The sequence below is a fragment of the Oncorhynchus mykiss genome, chromosome 25 (assembly GCF_057628025.1).
Source record: "Oncorhynchus mykiss isolate SJ-2025 chromosome 25, ASM5762802v1, whole genome shotgun sequence".
Classification (NCBI taxonomy): Eukaryota; Metazoa; Chordata; class Actinopteri; order Salmoniformes; family Salmonidae; genus Oncorhynchus; species Oncorhynchus mykiss.
This window is the reverse complement of record NC_143046.1, coordinates 62,274,271-62,290,399: the sequence shown is the minus strand read 5'-3', so window position 1 is coordinate 62,290,399 and position 16,129 is coordinate 62,274,271. Positions and strand designations below refer to the sequence as shown.

At 44.5% G+C, this 16,129-nt stretch overlaps 1 protein-coding gene across 4 annotated transcripts in view; it reads left to right on the top strand.

The window, feature by feature from the left end:
• The window catches only part of LOC110505435 (runt-related transcription factor 3), a 76,693-nt gene extending 61,810 nt beyond the window's left edge, over nt 1–14,883 (top strand). For 2 of the 4 annotated variants that reach the window (XM_036962235.2, XM_036962234.2), the window contains exons 7-8: nt 4,044–4,115; nt 10,933–14,883. In XM_036962235.2, the coding sequence (XP_036818130.1) occupies nt 4,044–4,115; nt 10,933–11,441 (581 nt within the window). In that variant the 3' untranslated portion in view covers nt 11,442–14,883. The remainder of the gene's footprint in view (nt 1–4,043; nt 4,116–10,932) is intronic. The other 2 variants (XM_036962236.2, XM_036962237.2) reach the window with 1 other exon arrangement.
• The last annotated feature ends 1,246 nt before the right edge of the window (nt 14,884–16,129 follow it).

Sequence of the window (16,129 nt, the reverse complement as noted above, 5' to 3'; positions counted from 1 at the left end):
ACAAGACCAGAGAGAGGTGGCCATGCTGTGAGCCTGGTGGAGATGCTGTTGGCTCCAAGCTCCATTTGGGCAGCAATGCATGCTGGTCCGTGCCAAACCCATACAGGAAAGGAGCTCTCAGGCCAAATGCAACCAAAACTAGCGGGAATCCAGACCAGCAACGAGGGATTCTGTTTTACTTCTCCAGCGCTGTATTTACATAATATATCAATGGTCGCCATGGGGTTTATTTGTTATGGTGCCTAAGAGCTGCACTTGTGGTTACTCTGTTTTTGTGACCTTAGTTAGATCTGAATTATTCAAACTGAAAATGTTTTTGTTCTCCAATTTAAAAAAAAAAACTCTTTTGAAGCCATCTCTAAACAGTAAGCTGGAAAAAGAGAAAAGAGAGCTTTTTTTCCCAGACTCAACTGTTTGTGTTAGTTATAATTTAACATCAGAGCCGGGTCGAGCTTTACATTTCAGCAATTACAGAAACTACATGTGCGCAATGAACAGTCTCTATTGAGTCTGAGGAGAGGGGAAAGGGAGGCAGGGCAGGGGGCTCTCAAATAGAACATAGGATTTTTCAGTCGATGTGTTTGTTTTTACTCATGTTTAAGTGAGGGCTCAAAAGACATATCAAATGTCCCACATAGCTGAGCCAAGGCCATGTTCCTCCCCTCTCACTCGCTCTCTAACACGCTCGCTCCCTCTCCCTTCCTCGCTGGCGTCTCTCTCGCTTTCTCTCTCTCTCTCTCTCTCTCTCTCCCCCTCTCACATTCTATCTCTCCGTGGTGACGCCTAGGGCCTAAGCGAAACAGGAAGCCAGCACAAGGCCCAGCATTCACTGTGTCTCAATGACACGCTTCATTACGACAGGCGCATTACATGTCTCTGAGGCGCTGCCGAATCCGGAGTCATGTGGACAGACGCCATTTTGGCCCTTTCATCTCCAAATGCACTTCAAAAAGCAGAGTATGTGTTTATTTGTGTCTTCCCAGCCATCACTGATGGCACCCCAAAAACGTTCATATTTGTGACGCGGCCGTCGTCTTCTACCCCTAATGCACATACCCCCTTCCCCCAATCTCTATCCCCACCCAGGGGGCTGAGACTCATATTAACAGGGGTAATCTGTGCCGCTGGTATTGATGTTGTCCACCAGCCAATCAAAATATTTGAAGGAAATGTTTATTTTCTTGAGCGGATCGCACCAGCTGCTTCGAAGCCTTTCTGAATAACCCCATTTATGTGTAAGAATTTCCCATTGTGGGGCGAAGCGCGGGACCTCTCAGAGGCTAAGTGCTGATCCGGGCCTTTGGAGAGGAAGTAGACTAGCTCCGGGGGTGAGAGAGCTTTTACACACCCCAACCCCAGCCAGCCTGGGCCCAGTGTGGGCATAGGTGAACATCCCCCTCCTCCCCCTGTTCCTGGCCCCTCTCAAGGTCAGGATCACAACTGCTAATATAGCGGTTAGGATGTTGTTCCTCAGCTCATACTATAGTGTAGTGTTACTGTAGCCCGGCTAGGGACAGGGACATGACCAGGAACTCTCCAGGCCTTAGTTACTGTATGTTCATGTCAAAACTGCAATATAAGTATACTGAACAAAAATGTAAACGCAACAGCCAACAATTTCAACGATTTTACTGAGTTACAGTTACAGTTCATATGAGGAAATCAGTCAATTGGAATAAATGCATTAGGTCCTAATCTATGGATTTCACGTGACTGGGAATACAGATATGCATCTGTTGGTCACAGATACAGTACCTTTAGAAAAAGGTTTGGGAGTGATTCAGAAAACCAGTCAGTATGTGGTGTGACCACCATTTGTTTAATGCAGCGTGACACATCATAGCGTTGATCAGGCTGTTGATTGTGGCCTGTGGAATGTTGTCCCACTCCTCTTCAATGGCTGTGTAAAGTTGCTGGATATTGACGGGAACTGGAACACGCTGTTGTACACGTCGACCCAGAGCATCCCACACATGCTCAATGGATGACATGTCTGGTGAGTATGCAGGCCATGGAAGAGCTGGGACATTTTCAGCTCACAGGAATTGTGTAAATATCCTTGCGACATAAGGCCGTGCATTATCATGCTGAAACATGAAGTGATGGCAGCAGATGAATAGCGAGACAATGGGCCTCAGGATCTGATCACAGTATCTCTGTGCATTCAAATTGCCATCGATAAAATGCAATTGTGTTCGTTGTCCATAGCTTATGCCTGCCCATACCATAACCCCACTGCCACCATAGGGCACTCTGTTTACAACGTTGACATCCCCAAACCGGTTGCCCACATGACGCCATACACGTGGTCTGGTTGGATGTACTGCCAAATTCTCTAAAACGACGTTGGAGGCAGCTTATGGTAGAGAATTTAACATTCAGTTCTCTGGCAACAGCTCTGGAGGACATTCCTGCAGTCAGCATGACAATTGCACGCTCTCTCAAAACTTGAGACATCTGTGGCATTGTGTTGTGTGAAAAAACTGCACATTTTAGAGTTGCAGTATACTGAACAAAAATACAAACGCAACATATAAAGTGTTGGTCCCATGTTTACAGGGGCTTAAATAAAATATCCCAGAAATTGTCCATACCCCACAAAAATCTTATTTCTCTTACATTTTGTGCACAAATTTGTTTACATCCCTGTTAGTGAGCATTTCTCTTTTGCCAAGATAATCCATCCCCCTGACAGGTGTGGCATATCAAGTAGCTGATTAAACAGCATGATCCTTACACAGGTGCACCTTGTGCTGGGGACAATAAAAGGCCACTTTAAAATGTGCAGTTTTGTCACACAACGTCACAGATGTCTCAAGTTTTGAGGGAGTGGCAATTGGCATGCTGACTGCAGGAATGTCCACCAGAGATGTTGCCAGAGAATTATATGTCCATTTCTCTACCATAAGCCGCCTCCAACGTTGTTTTAGAGAATTTGGGAGTACGTCCAACCGGCCTCACAACTGCAGACCACGTGTCACCATGCCAGCCCCAGGACTTCCACATCAGGCTTCTTCACTTGCGGGATCGTCTGAGACCAGCCACTCGGACAGCTGATAAAACTGACAAGTATTTTTGTCTGTAATTCTGATTGGCTGAGCCTGGCTCCCCAGTGGGTGTGCCTGGCTCCCAAGTGGGTGGGCCTGCCCAGTCATGTGAAATAAATAGATTAGGACCTAATTTATTCATTTCAATTGACTGATTTCCTTATTTTAACTGTAACTCATTAAAATCGGTGAAATTGTTGCATTTATATTTTTGTTCATAACAGGAGATACAGTATATGACTGCCAACGTCTAACAGTTTCTCTGCTATCAGTATGTCTGAATCTGTATATGGACTAGTGGTTTTTTAAGAATGTGTGGGCATGAGTGTGCGTGTACAAGTAAAAGCATGTGTGTTTGAGGTCCACGGTTCATTCGTACAGTTTGGCTTGTAACAATTGCCCTATCTCTGTCCGAGAGCAAACTAACACTCTTTGCATGTCAAATTGTCAGCTTCCTGCGGTGTGGCCATTGAGTGTGAACCAGGGTCTCACGCGCTGCGCTTGTAAGGATTCTTCTCTCCCTGACAGGCTGACTGGACAGGCCAACAAAGGCCTCACACCTCCTCCTCCCAGACCCCTGAGAAACCAAAATATCTCTGTTAGCTCCATCAGCCCCTCAGCCCTGTTTTCCCAAGCCCTCTCTCGAGTCTCACTCCAGTGAGAGCTCCCCTTCTGCCCTCCTCTCTGCTCAGTCAGCACAGGCAAGCCTGTCACAGGTAGACAGCCAAACCACCACACTCAGATAGCTTTGACATGTTGCTGGCTTTTTATAGGGCATTGAAGAGATCTGCACTCAAACACAGTACATGCACAGAACCTACAGAATCATAACCGGAAACAATTCTCTCTAATCCTCTTGCACTTCTACTGTGCATCAGAATGAGAAACACTCATGTAATGAGGTCGTTGTCATACCTGCCCAGACTACAGTAGTGTCAGGCTAGTGTCATGTCTAAATTCTCCTTCATTAACACATACTATCTATGTCCATTGCAGCCCTGTGGTCTGACCAGATTGACCCACCAACTCTGAAGACATGCAAGGTGGAGGACGACCTCAGATGGTCAAGTAAGAGAGATATTATATCTACTCTACCTGGGGCCCTTATCCCAAACTGCTCTACGTCGCCTTACTTCTCACTTGTGCTTTCTCTCTATTGTTGTCGCTCGTTTTTTTTGTTTTGTTCTCTTTTCTTTCGGCCTCTCTCATTCACACACCCTCGCACAGCGGTAGGAAGTGAACAAGTATTCTGCTCTGCTTATATGACCCCGGTTTTAGGTGCATTTCAGCGTGAGTCATATCTCTGTGCAGGCCTATATGGGAAAGATGTTTGCTTGTGTTGTTTGTTTGTTTCTGAGGCTTAATCATAACATGCCAGGCCCAATCACTGAGCAGTACGAGAGGCGTGGTGAGCAATAAGAGATGGCCATAATTACTAGTCTGAGAAAACAGGCATGAAATGTACAGAGAGGGGATGATTGAGGAGGCTTGGACTACATACACAACATTACCCTAGCCAATTCACACTATCCAACATCTTCAGGAGTAGCTGAGAACAACAATTAAGACACTGCTTCATATCAATAGTCAGTCAATCATCTCTTTGACAAGGTGGAATTAATATAGAGATAATGGAAGAGCTGGGACGAAGGATATGCAATGGGCGTTCCACTCGTTGTGACATTTTGGGGAATGCGTTTTGGTTTGCCTTCAGAGCTCTGGATCCCAGAACATTCCAAAACACCCCCTTCCTCCCTCCCTCCCTGGTGTTTTGGCACTCTTCTTCTCCTGCCCCACAGCCACCCACCCGTTCTCTTCCCAGAAACCACCGAAGCACACTGCACCAGACCTGCTGAGTCATCTGCTTACACACCATTCAATGTTACTCCTTGATGATCCTCATACTAAGCCCCTTCTGTATGACTCATCAATTAGGCTTGTTGGAAAATCATGGTTTTCAAAAGGTTTGATAAGAGAAAGCCCCCGTTGTAAAACAGACTTTAGATGTGACTGTCAGTGATTTCCAAACACAATGCAGCAGTTTCATAATTTTTCAATGACTAGAAGATGGAATGTACGCAGAGATGGAATGTATAGATTGACATATTTACTTTTGACACTACGCGAGCGAGACATTCCCTTGACAGATATTCACTTCAGAACAAAATACTCACTAGGGTGTGAAAAGTGGAATTGCCGTTTGATGGGGACTAACGGTAGTGGGGAGAAGTCCTAATGTCTAATCATGAACTTCATATCCAATTCCAGAGAGACAGAGATTTTTGAACTATTACGATCAACAATAATATCGAAGAGTGCACATGCCACCTGGCCAGAACTCATTGGCCAGCAGCATACCACTCTGCATTCAACTGCTGGCTTGCTTCTGAAGCTACGCAGGTTTGGTCCTGGATGGGAGTCCAGATGCTGCTGGAAGTGGTGTTGGAGGGCCAGTAGGAGGCACCTTTTCCTCTGGTCTAAAAAAATGCCCCAGGGCGGTGATTGGGGACATTGCCCTGTGTAGGGTGCTGTCTTTCAGATGGGATGTTAAATGGGTGTCCTGACTCTCTGTGGTCACTTAAGATCCCATGGCACTTATTGTAAGAGTAAGGGTGGTAACCCTGGTGTCCTGGCTAAATTCCCAATCTGTCCCTTGTGGTCACCTAATCATCCCCAGCTTACAATTGGCTCATTCCTCTCCACTGTAACTATTCCCCAGGTTGTTGCTGTAAATGAGAATGTGTTCTCAGTCAATTTACCTGGTCAAATAATAATAAGTCATAGTAGGAAACAACAGTTGATTTAGTTAACAAACTCATAAATCACATCTGGTTCATTGATGCATTAGGAACATCTTGGTGTTGTATCATCACAAACACCCTAATGCCTCAATCGTGTTGCTAGTGATAGGTAGAGCCATGCAAAACCTGCTGGGCTCACATGCTACAGTGGCTGCAATGGAGAGGGCTTTGGGGTTGTTGACCGTGTTGTTCTAGTTCAGAAGAGCCACGGTAAGAGGTGAAGGCTATTTGCATCAGATGCGAAGCTCCAACCCCAAGGCCTGAGCGCTTAAACAAACATCTAAGGATAATTTGTGTTCATTTGTGTCTCCTATTCTTTGGCTTGTGGACCAACATTATTTCCCTGGCAATGTATTTCTTGGCCAAACTTTGACTATTCTTGCAGCGTTTGATCAAGATCTCACTCAGCATTCGTAACAACTTTTCATTCTCACAACTCATCAACAAAAAATCTAATCTACTCTTAAATCAGTGATGGTCTGGGAAGCATGGGACAGTCACTCCTCTCTGGCTGCGGTCTGAGGGAAGGAGATGAAAGGAGAAGAGATCTCTCTCTCCATCTCTCTCTCTCTGGGCCAGACTGGTCTGTTTTCTCCCTCTTTCCCACCCCTCCACTTATTTGCCTGAGACACCATTCCCTGGACACTGCTCGTCACAGTTTGCATTCAGCCTGAGTAAACATTTCACAGGTGAGGGCCTGGATTTGCATCCCCCCCCCCCCCCCCCCCACACACATTCACACACCTCGCTGGCGAACTCAGCTCGCCCTTATGTTAACAACCAAAATCAGTTTCTCCCGTAAGCAAATGAGGCAAACCTCCCTCCATATCTGGGTTACACGCTTGACTGTGGACTAGTGGACCTCAGAGAGCAAGCGAGAGAGACAGAGATTTCCCCCGCTCCTGCGGTGTGGCAGAACTCAATATGGGAACGTGCACACAAGCAAGGGAGCGAGAGAGAGAGGAGAGTGAAGGGAAAAAAGGAGCGCGCTAGAACAATGTGTTCTCTATTAAAAAAAACTTGATTCCCAGCCGCCACCCCTTTTAGAGTGGGAACATCACAGACGGCGGGCCGCACCAACTAGCCCTCTGGGGTCCATCCCCTCTCCTGTCCCTGCAATTTAGTCAACACGTTTCAGCTGAGCCTAATGGAGATCATGTGTTGGGTGGGCCGCTGCTACCAGCTAGGCCGCATCAGGACCAAAGATCCAACACTCCTCCTCCCCTGTACCCACAGCCCCGCTGTTACCACAGCCCCAGAGCCCCGGAGCCGCAGAGCCTCAGCCTATAATTAGCTGGCAGAGAGATGAGGAGGGGCTGTGTGTAGATCAGGGTAGCTAACAGAAGATTGCAAAACTGTGGTTCTGTGTGTGAGTAGAGAGTTGCTGATCTACCCGTCTCCTCTAGAGGGAGCAGCTGAGCTGCTGAGAGGTAAACAGTGGTGGTGACTGGCTGGCCCACCGCCAAGGTTGTGACGGGACTCAACCCCATTAAGGTGTTGTGATAAGTGTCCAGTTGAGTTTCCCCTGACAAAATACAGGAGCCTCTCCCCGCCGCAATTTAGTCAACACGTTTCCACTGGCGACAATTAAATAGAGATCATGTGTGGGGTGGGCCAAAGCCGCCAGAGCCATCAAGTCCCCGTGCCACAGATACAGGCTCCACCCTGAAGCCTATATTTATCAGGGAGACAGAGACAGAGAGAGACAGAGAGGGGGAGAGAGAGAAAGGGAGCTTTTTGGGAGTCCGGTAGGAATTAGTGGGCCGACTCCACTTATACTGAATCAACAGCAGCTGAAGGTTTGGATTTTCTTTGCGTGAAATCAGATACGGGGCCCGACTCTGGTGCCTGGTAGACTCTGGAAAAAGAAACAACACCCCCAACCCTCCTCACTAACCCCCCTTCATCCGAAAAGGAAGAGATTTTCAACTGCAGAAAATAAATGTGTTCTTGAGAAAAGAAAGCAGGAGCCGTGGAAATTGCAAAGGAACATATTTTTTTGTTGCTGAAAATGGACCCAATTCTCCAGACGTAGGGGAAAGACATTTCAACAAGACTATGGCACGCAAGTTCAGCATCTTCCCCCCTCGGGGCTGTGGCGTGCAAGCGCTTGCTGTTTCACAAATACAGCCTGTCTTTTCTCTGCCATCCAAATCCACATTTTATACTAGAGTCATGTGGGAACACTGAGCCCATCCAAACCAAATCCAGTGGAATCAGACAAACAAATGAGTAGGTTCAGGGGGGGGGCTGCGTGCGTGTGCGTGGCAGGTGCAAGGAACCATATCACACCTGTTGACAATCACAATGTAGGTTGAGCTCTCCCAAGCCACAGCAAAAGACAAAGAAGTCAATAAAATTCCAGAGCGTACATGCATACCTGCATGCCCACCTTACCCAATAACTAACTATTCATCAGTACACATATGCCATTCTTTCCTATGTACTAGAAAATCACCCATGCTACAGGCCACAAAAAGTTCTACTGACAAGATCAGCATCCAGCCCATTACCCTATGTACATCTAGATTAAAACATACACCGATTCTACAATACATTAGGAACACCTTTTGCCCTCAGAACAGCCTCAATTCGTCGGGGCATGGACTCTACAAGGTGTTGAAAGCGTTCCACAGGGATGCTGGCCCATGTTGTCTCCAATGCTTCCCACAGTTGTGTCAAGTTGGCTAGATGTCCTTTGGGTGGTGGACCATTCTTGATACACACAGGAAACTGTTGAGCGTAAAAAACCTAGCAGCATTGCAGTTCTCGACACACTTAAACAGGTGCTTAAATCTTAAAAGGCACTTCAATCTTTTGTCTTGCCCATTCACCCTCTGAACGGCCCACACACACAATCCATGTCTCAATTGCCTCAAGACTTAAAAGTCCTTATTTAACATCTTCATCTACACTGATTGAAGTGGATTTAACAAGTGACATCAATAAGGGATCATGGAGTCACCTGGTCAGACTATGTCATGGAAATAGCAGGTGTTCTTAATGTTTTATACATCAATACACTGGGAAACAGCATATAGGAAAGGAACGGGATGATTTACATTGCAGTAGGATAGCAAGAGGGCGATGACTTACCAATGATAACACAGGTGAGCATGGGAAGGGTATTGGCAAAACCAAAATCCATAACAAAGTCTAAATGACAATGCCATCATAAGTCTCAGATATAGGCCTATGCTACATATTTAATGTCATAAAACATATATTTCTTATTCCAAAAACCATGGCTTCAGTAACACGAAAACCGTGAGACGTGACCTAAGAGATGAGTGACAGTTGTCAGGTGTTCTATGGCTCCCGTTGGCCTACTTTCTCAGAGGTGATTGACTGCCGCACCCTGAGCAAACCTTCATTCCTGATTGCCTGCCAAAAAGAAGTGAAACTGATCGAGTAGAGAGTTAAGGTTTAATGTCACGTGCACAAGTACAGTGAAATGCCTTTCTTGCAAACTCAATGTAGTATTGAAAATAACCTAACGTAGAACAGAAACCACACAATAAATACAAATTGAAAAACAGGGGAAAGTAAGAAGCTATATACAGGATAAACAGATTGGTAGCAGCGTAAACGAAGGGTGTGTGTGTGTGTGTGTAGAGTCAGTATAAATGTGTGTGCATGTCATGTGCGTGTTGGAGTGTCAGTGTGCGTGAGTGGGTTGAGTCCTGAGAGTGTGCATAGAGACAGTCAAAACCCAACTAAAATACAAGGGTAGTCCGTTTAACAGAGACATTAAACGTCAGTTTATTGGTTTACAGAAGCCTACATCACACGGAATGAAGAAGAAAAATCACCGTTGTCAATATTGGTAATTGTAAGTGGAGCCTTTATGGGTTCTCTACCTGACTGATCCAACAGGTAGGCTAGCTGAAGGCCTAGGTGCATACATTCAATGCATGGTATGTGGATCTGTCCCTGTATGTACCTATCAAACCCAGATACTACAGTACAGTAGGTGGCAGCATGCTGTAGCCAAAACAGCCAGCTACCAAATCAATGGTAGCGAGAGACACACACAAACGAACTGGCTGACCCTGTATATAGTATGCTTACTTACTTTCTCGTATTCTTATTTGTATTTCTTGTGTGTTTTTGTTCTCTTGTTATTTTTAGTATTACATTCTTATTGATTAGTGCATTGTTGGGGTCAGAGCTGGCAAGAAAGGCATTTCACTGTACGTGACATTAAAACTTGAAACACACACATTTGGAAAGAACTGCCAAATCAGCCTAACCCTGCAGTCATGCATGTTTTTTTGGGGGCGGTATGGTGTTGTGTTTAAGGAAATATGCTGGTGACAGGAGCTGCCCCAAATCCCAGCGAGAAAAACTGCAGAGTCAAACCCTTGAGCAAGATCAGTTGAATAAATCAGGGAATGTTTGGCTGTGAAATTTAAGTCAAAACAGCTGGCTTTTGTGTGCTGTGTTACCTATGTGACCACACTTCAGGATAGTTTAGCACTGACAAGAATGTGACATTGAGACGGCTTGCATTACTTTGACAAAATACACAAATACATAGAAATCTCTCCCTCTCCCTCCCTCTGTTTGTCTGAATGGGATGGTTACCTCTTTAGTTTCCTGTTCTCTCTCATCAGTTTGATGTACGGTATGTAGAGTTACACAACAGCACACGCTGCACAACAAGCTATCAGTGTTTACTCAAAGCACCACTCTGCTCTGACAATACCTCTTTTCATTCCTCCAAACAACAGAGAACGCTGTTCCTGTACATTACTCTAGTTCAGCTGGTAGGGTTCTGTAGGAGGGCTATGTTAAAGGCTGAGAGGGAGGACACTCATAACTTCATCTGGTTCACAGAGCTGTGTGGTGATGTGCTGTCACAGCTTGATGTCTCAGTTTATTACTTGTAGCTAGTGTTTGCAGGGTTGTAGACTGGAGAGCCCACACTGTCAGTTGGGGATGTGGTACTTCACTACAGCTTCCTGTCAAAGGAAGGAACTCTGTCCCTATCTCACTTTGACTCTGAAACATTTCCATGAGTTTGATCTATGTGCGCCAGGAGTTTCTAAACCAAATCTGTCGTGTCTCTCTCCCTCGCTCAGGTCCCACCGCTGACCTCTTCCCCCAGAGGACCACCTTCCCTTCTCTGTCCCCGCTGACCGACCCCCGTTTCTCAGACCCACGTATGCACTACCCAGGGGCCTTCACCTACTCAGCCAACCCCTCCAGCACGGGCATCGGAGGCCTCAGTGTGACAGGCATGTCCGCCTCCTCCCGCTACCACACCTACCTGCCCCCGCCCTACCCTGGAAACCAGAACCAGGGCAGCCACTTCCAGTCCAACTCCTCCCCCTACCACCTGTACTATGGCACCGGGTCCGGCTCCTACCAGTTCTCCATGGTGGGCCCGGCCGGGACCGGGGGTGAGCGTTCCCCCACCCGCCTGCTGCCTTGCTCTGGAATCTCAGCCTCTGGAGGGGGCAACAGCCTGATGAACCAGGGCCTGAACAACCAGAGCGAGGGGGTGGAGGCAGACGGCAGCCACAGCAACTCCCCCACGGCCATGAGCGGCTCTGGACGCATGGACGAGTCTGTCTGGAGGCCTTATTGACTGTCAGACAGCTAGAGGAAATGCAGGAGAGAGAAGAGAGAGTAAAGAAGATGAACGAACAAAAAAAGATGAATCCTCCCCCAAAAATAAATGCTGCATGTTTGTATTTTATTTCTCGCGCACTCGCTTCGTACCCTTTTCCTAGTTGACCAAAGACATTCACTGTCTGTCAGGATGCCATGGCCAGAGATTGCCTTTATGCAAGCCATGGGTATATCCTGCACTGTGACAGGGACTACTCTCTGAGGCTCTGAAACCATACAAATCTCATGCTTTTCAATTGATGAGTAAGAAATGCAAAATAACTGTAAATAGATGTTCTGGTGTTACAACAAAAAGCCATAGTAATATATCAGGATCTTTTGAAAAACAGGTACATGCATACCAAAGACTATGAATGGCAAAACCTTCATAGCCATTCACTCTATGCAGCTGATGAACTGAAAAAATGCTAGTGCTATTGTGGTTAACTAGCCAACACGACCAAAATGATCCTTTTCCCTCAGATGACAGTACCTTTCTTGGCATTACAAGCTAAGCATCCAGACCAGTGACTGTACTGCCTCAACGGCCTTTCACTGTCAGGTGATAATAGAGGTCAAATATGATGTTTGCTTCACGAGTGTCTCAGAAACTGCCCTAGATGGCTTGTGGCTGTATTGCTAATGTAACATAACAGTTGATTCTGAAGCTTTTATTTGGTGTGAGGTTTGGAGATTCACCCTTCAGTCCATGAAACATCATTAAAAACAATACATGGTCTCAAAGTAATTCTGCATTGCTTGACAATTTAATGTACTATTTGTACTGATGTCTGAGTGAAGCTCCCCTGTAAAGTTGTTAATGTATTGATAATCTATGCAGTAGAATAGCTGATATTTTGAAGACTGTACAGGACATTAGCAGATTTTTTTTTTTTTTTAAAGCAGGAATTTTATGGATTCCTTTTGTTTTAGTTTGTTGGACTGTTTTCTTTATTTTTACTTATGATATATACACTGAGTGTACAAAACATTAAGAATACCTGCTCTTTCCATGACAGACTGACCAGCTGAATCCAGGTGAAAGCTATGATCCCTTATTGATGTCACTTGTTAAATCCACTTCAGTCAGTGTAGATGAAGGGGAGGAGACAGGTTAAAGAAGGATTTTTTAGGCCTTGAGACAATTGAGACATGGATTGTGTATGTGTGCCATTCAGAGGGTGAATGGGCAAGACAAAATATGAAAGTGCCTTTGAATGGGGTATGGTGGTAGGCTCATCGGTTTGTGTCAAGAACTGCAACATTGCTGGGTTTTTCACGCTCAACAGTTTCCAGTGTGTATCAAGAATGGTCCACCACCCAAAGGACATCCAGCCAACTTCACAAAACTGTGGGAAGCATTGGTGCCAAGCGTTCCAACATGGGAACGCTTTCAACACCTGGTAGAGTCCATGGCCCGACAAATTGAGGCTGTTCTGAGGCCAAAGGGGGGGGGGGCAACTCAATATTAGGAAGGTGTTGTTAATGTTTTGTACACTCAGTGTTTTTTTTCATTCTGTATGCAAACTGTTTTAGTATAGTATGGTTGAACTGGATAGCACAGTTTACTTTTTTATATTTATTTGAGCCAAATTTAAGGAAATGTTCACTTATGCCCAACATCATTTAGCATTCTCTCCAACTTCTCTTTTTATATAACTATTTTGTTCATTTGTTGTTTAATATAAAAATTTGAATCTGTGTAATATATTGCTCCTAAATTATGAAAAAAATACACTTCTATTGTTATTATTTTGTATTCCAATGTAGCGTAGATGCACTAAAAACTTTCATGATATTCCACCATCAGAACCACAGATCTCAGCATTCATTTCACCAATCACATTACTTATAAAGATTAAAGATCCCCCCCCCCCCAGCCTCCTTAAGGCCCCAAAGTCATCGCAAAAAAAATATTCATTTTTTTTCACTGTTCTAAACATTCAATTATCATAATAAACTTTTATGTACACAGATTTTCCTTTCAGAGAGAGAGAAAAATACCTAAGGCACACATTTGTCAATCCAACCCACATTATGTGGCTATGCAGATCTTGTTTCTTTGTATATCAGACAAAGATACTAACCTGCACGAAGAACGACTGAAACCTCAGACTTTAATTGGCTTCATTTCAAACCATTTTGGCATGTCTGAATAAACTGACTCGCAAAACATTCGAGACGAAGTGAGCTCATTTTCAAATGCACACACACACACACGCCGTTCATACGAGAACAAGCTTCTGATATCCTTACTAGAACCACAGTAGATTGAGCAGTGACTGAGGTAAAGGTACAGGTCTGCACATTCTCACAGTCTCAAGGGCCTTTCCCCATGCTGTCGCAGCCATGATCCCTGTACCCCAGGGGGACACCTAGAGTAGGGATGAAGATAAGGGAGGTCAAAGTGGGATCCTCTTACCAACAACATGGGCAATCCTAGCAAAAAAACAAGCCCCTTTGTTCTTCATGAGCTGTGAGTCCTTTGAAGCCTTTATAAATTGGATCTCTCTCCATCCTATTGTAATTTACTGCTCATTAGTGCCAGCAGCTCAGCGCTCTGCCCAGGATTAAGATGTTGTCAGGACAGAGCATCTTTGTATGAGCTGTGTTAAAGCCACTTAATTAAGTCATGGTGTCAGGTGTCTCATGTTACAAACTGGCAGAGGTTGTTTTTTTTGGTGATAAGGAGGAGGATGAGACTTGTTGGGGCTTCTTGGGAGCCCATGTTCTACCATTTAGGGATGGTTAATCACATACAGTATCTACTTCCCTATGCCTTATTCTTGTTCAAGACCATCAATAATATCAATATTCATTCCTATCTCCTGGTGAGTGGAGGGAAAACATTGCATGTCCTAGACTGTGTTCCTACTCATCCCTTTGGGTTTGAAGGCCCAACTTTAGATTGGGCAAAATTCATGCAGCTATGAGAAACCAAAGATGTACCTGATATGATGTGGTTATATCAAAACCAAAGAAATGCCTGTAATATTGTTCCATTGCGAGTTTGGATCTGTTGTTTTACACAAATTGTTTGTGGTAACTTTTGTAAAGCCTTGGTTGGTTTCCAAGATCTGTCGAAAACATGTCCACAACTCTTGTGAAAGAGGTTGTGTGTATATCATATGACATTTGCAAAACAGGAAGGCCAAATGATACAATTTAATTGTATTTTATTTTCTGTTGTATCTTTTGATGTTTATTTTAAAGAAGCTCCTCTTCATTTTGTTATACCATAATGTTAATTCATTTTGCTCTCTTTCCTTTTTCTTAATGCTCAAAGCATGTATGTCTGAAGCTGATATGTTAATTTAATTTTCATCCATGTAATATCTTTAAAGACTGTATTAAGTGCTTGTAAAGTGTGCGGATAATGTAGTTTTTAACAATTTTCATTAAAAAAAACATCAATTTCAGCTTTTTCTCGTGATCGTTGTTTTTATTCTAATTATAATATAGCCTAGTAGTTTAGTGGTTAGAGCATTGGACTAGTAACCGGAAGGTTGCAAGTTCAAACCCCCGAGCTGACAAGGTACAAATCTGTCGTTCTGCCCATGAACAGGCAGTTAAACCCAATGTTCCTAGGCCGCCATTGAAAATAAGAATTTGTTCTTAACTGACTTGCCTAGTTAAATAAAGGTAAAATAAAATTTGAGAAAAGTTTCGTCAACACAAGTTATAACACAATAGCACCATTGAGTAATACTGGAGGGGTCTCAAATATTTACGACCAAATTCTTCAACATGATTAGCTTCACTGCAAAGACATTCCACTGGATAATACTTCTTCAGTTCTGACATTCAATATTGAAAAGTCTGGATTGTAAATACCTCTATGGTTAGCAAAGGGAAGGTGTTGAAAGTGAACACGGTAACACGTAGGCAAAGGTTATAATTCAACCCCTAGAAATACAAACAGGATCACCTCAGCAGACTAACTAACGGGTGCAGTATAATGGGTACAAAGCAGGAAAACATCTCAAAGTTTAATCAAACTCAATGCATTCTAATTCATTACTTTCTGGCAAATTATGTTCTCATCCAATGCCCTCTTAGGCTTAGACCCAGAAATACAAAACCCTTCTCTCTGTGTTGTCATCTCATCATCTCAATGGTGGTGCATTACCCAAGCCTACCCTCTTAATTATCCCCCAGTCTACCATCAGTACGCCTCTCATTGGCAAATTACCCACACTCCTCAGTGCCTCACAAACGCCATAGCTGTCAACACGGCAGTACCCAGGGCGTAAATAAAGCACGTCCCAGGAATCCGACACCACCCTGGCAATCTCAGCACAGTGCACCTTGGCAAGTTGTCACTTGTTAAAAAACAAAAGAGTCAAAGTTAGGAATGTCGGCGTTCTTTTCCACTGTAAGGTTGGGTGTTAATTTATGCAGTGCTGATGGCATCTATTTGGGCCATTTGATGTCTGCCCACAGGATTAAACACACTCTCTCATAGGGTGGTCTGATATCAGTTCTGTGGTTAACCTGAAATACAATGCCCACAATCCCTAACTCTTAAACTAGTTCTACCTTTTGAGATGCCATGAAAAGGTCCGCTGCTTCCTTCACTCCCTTGTTCCTTTCTCCCTCCCTGGTATGCTGCTTTCTCTCTCTTCCTTTCTACCTTTAAACTCTTTCTTCTCCTCCCAAGCTACT